Here is a 2,863-nt window from a genome sequence, read left to right as displayed (position 1 = left end):
ATTGCTTTAACCCTTTGGAGAGAGTCCCAGGGCAGCATGTGCAGAGCGGGGCTGGCTGGGGATGTTCACTCAAGAGATTTTATGTTTCCTTTGTGGCTTTTTTTTTTTTTTTCCCCTAAATCAAAACTTGGGCTTCTGTCAGCACAAATTTCGAAAGAACGTCTTTCCTTTCACAGTAGGACAAGGACAGCGGCATTTCTCACCAAAGAGCAAACCTGGAGGAGAACGTTGACAATGGAAGTGCCAACCACAAACTGAATATTACAACAAAACCAGCCCGAAATGGCCCCACAGTAATTTGTAAACATCTTTTAATTTTACGGATGAAAACTTCCATCTGATAAAAAAATATAAACAGGGGAAAAAGTTATCAATTTTTGGTAAGAAGTTCACATTTTCCACATGGAAAAAAAAAAGGATACCAGTTACCAGCCCGCTCCACGGTGGCCGTCGCCCGCTGCCTCACCTTAGTAGCCGAAAACCAAACAAATGCCAAAGATGCTCTCGTGGGTTAGAGGTACCGAGTCAGTTCGGGACTTTCTCTGGGGCATCCATCACCCCTGTCCCCTCCTGAGAAAAATCACAAGTTGGGAAGCCAGCAGCGTTCTCTGAAGGATGCCAGCGGCTTCCAGCAACCCCTGGCTCAGCCGAAGAAGCAGGCACATCCGAGGAAGGAGAGCATCCAGCAGTTCTCACCCCGGGCGTCGCAGCCAGCCCCCGCAGCAGCGCCCACACATCACCCAGGTGGTGAAACCCACCTGGGAGGTCTCCAACCACCTCTAAAATAAATCCCCTCCCCTTAATTGTTTTCCGACCTCTCCATTTTCTCCAGTAAGCGTTAATTCAGTTCATTTAAGTAGCACAACGCTCCCAGATTTGGGTTTCCATTTTTTTTTTTGTTGCTAAACAGTGATTTTTCTTCTCCTTTCCCCCTAGAGCTACAAAAAACAAGAATTACAAAATAACGCGACCCCAAAAACAGACTAGAACATTTCTAAGCGAAGGGCTCTTCCCCCTTCACCAGTCTTCGAACGTTTCATATCTCTTAAAGTTGGAGTACAAAAATAGAGCCTTTCTTCTTTTTTTCCTTTTTTTTTTTTGTTTTTGTAAAAACCAAACAAAGCCCCCAGAATCATCAACGACTAGAGCAAGTAATTTTTTTTTTTTTTAATCCTCCTCCTCCCCCCTTTCCCTTTTATTCTGTGTGTGTTTAATACCCATACGCAGAAGTCCCTACATACAGTCCACCAAGCCGGGCGGCGAGTCCCCCGGGAGAGGTGCTGGCAGGGCGGGCAGAGGCAGGCAAGTCACGGGCCTGCCTTGGCGCTGGAGTTTCTAGTCCTTTTACTCCTCCGGTTGAAGGGGTAGTTGAGGAACTCAAAGCGTCTGTGGGGCTCGGTGGTCTGGTGGCCCTTAGGAAGCCTCTTCATGAAATGCACCTCCCGCTGATGCTGCCGGGTCTTGGAGCCCTTGCGCGGGCGGCCCTTGCGGGTGAAGGCCATGTACCAGCCCTCGTACTTGGCGTTCTGCAGCGCCGTGTAGTTGTTCTCCAGGACGATCTCCGTGAAGACGCAGTCCTTGCCTTTGCCATTGCTCTGGGAGGGGGACAGAGGTGGGATTTAAGGACCATTCAGAGGCTTCTTCTCGCTACCCCAGGCTGGTCCAGCATCATGCCAGCACCAGGCTGCAAGCCCGAGCGTCGGCAACCCCCAGCTTATCCCTTCCACAGCACCCGTAAGGGGATTTTCCTCTGCTCCCATCCTGTCCCCATCCATGCCAGGGGCTGGATTCCCCCGCCAGCATGACCACAAGCAAACTCTCCACCTCAGTGGCTGCTCACCCACCCATCCCACTATTTAATACAGTAAGGGCACCGAGGAGCAGGAGAGGTGATGTGGGGTCTGTGGGGACGATGCTCACAGATACAGCTGGAGGCTGAGTTCCTCCCTGTTACAGGCAGCAGCAGGACCAGGGAGGGGAACTGCACCAACCAGCCCCAGGGAAGGAGCTACCATGGAAAATCCTCACAGACAATCGCTATCCCAGAGGGATTTTGCACATCCAACCTCCTCCGCTCCCAGGGAGGGTGCATCGAGGATTGGAGGGAGCGTGACTAACTGGTACACGGCAGGGCCTGGCCTTGAGGCCAGCCCCACGGAGCATCTTAACATTCCTGGCACTTGTACCATGTAATCGGGGAGAATAGCCCAGCAATCTGCCTATTTGTTCAGGGAGATACAAGGAATGCACCCCACACCGCACCCGCCCACCTCCCCTGCTCTCCCCCTTCCCTCCCACCTCCCAGGCTGCAGGATGGCTCATCCCCACACCCCCCAAAGGGGTGCACAGGCTGAGCCCCTGGGACCCATATCCCACATCCACATTCCCATGGATGGTCTCTGTGTCAGGTAAGAGCTCCTAACAAGCCCCGCTCAGCACCCACAGCGCATCCCTGGCCCTTGACAAGCCCCGCTCAGCATCCCTGGCCCTTGTTCCTGGTGGCCTACCTTGCCAATCAGCTTCCCCTTCTTGTTCATGCAGATGTAGAAACCTGTGGCTGCCCCCTTGATGCGCACACGGCTCCCAAAGGTGTCCGTCTCCACGATGAGCTTGGCTGAGGAGAGCAGTGGGAGGAAAGAAAGAGGTGAGGGGAGCTCCAGGGTGGGGCAGGCACAGGGATGGAGACCCCAGAAGTGCCTGACACCGGGCGCTGTGGGCACATGCTAGGCAAGGAGGGCCACAGAGAGCCCTAAAATCACGGTATGAGGTTAAGAGCCAGCCTTGGCCCCTCTCTCCTGCCACTGTGTCCCTGCATGACCCTGGTCACATCCCTTTGCCCCCCTGAGCCATGCTGGAGTGGGAG

The 2,863-nt window shown here is 53.7% G+C and overlaps 1 protein-coding gene across 1 annotated transcript; it reads right to left on the bottom strand.

The window, feature by feature from the left end:
- Positions 1-1,297: 1,297 nt before the first annotated feature.
- On the bottom strand, positions 1,298-2,614 carry FGF8 (fibroblast growth factor 8 (androgen-induced); the record flags this gene model as incomplete). The annotated part of the gene is made up of 2 exons (XM_010152615.1): positions 1,298-1,595; positions 2,508-2,614. Coding segments are annotated over 2 exons (395 nt in total), but the record flags the coding sequence as incomplete, so codon positions are not given.
- Positions 2,615-2,863: the final 249 nt, after the last annotated feature.

The sequence above is a fragment of the Eurypyga helias genome, unplaced genomic scaffold, assembly GCF_000690775.1.
Source record: "Eurypyga helias isolate BGI_N326 unplaced genomic scaffold, ASM69077v1 scaffold7045, whole genome shotgun sequence".
NCBI lineage: Eukaryota > Metazoa > Chordata > Aves > Eurypygiformes > Eurypygidae > Eurypyga > Eurypyga helias.
Note: the sequence above shows the minus strand (reverse complement) of the source record. Positions and strands in the feature narration are given on the sequence as shown.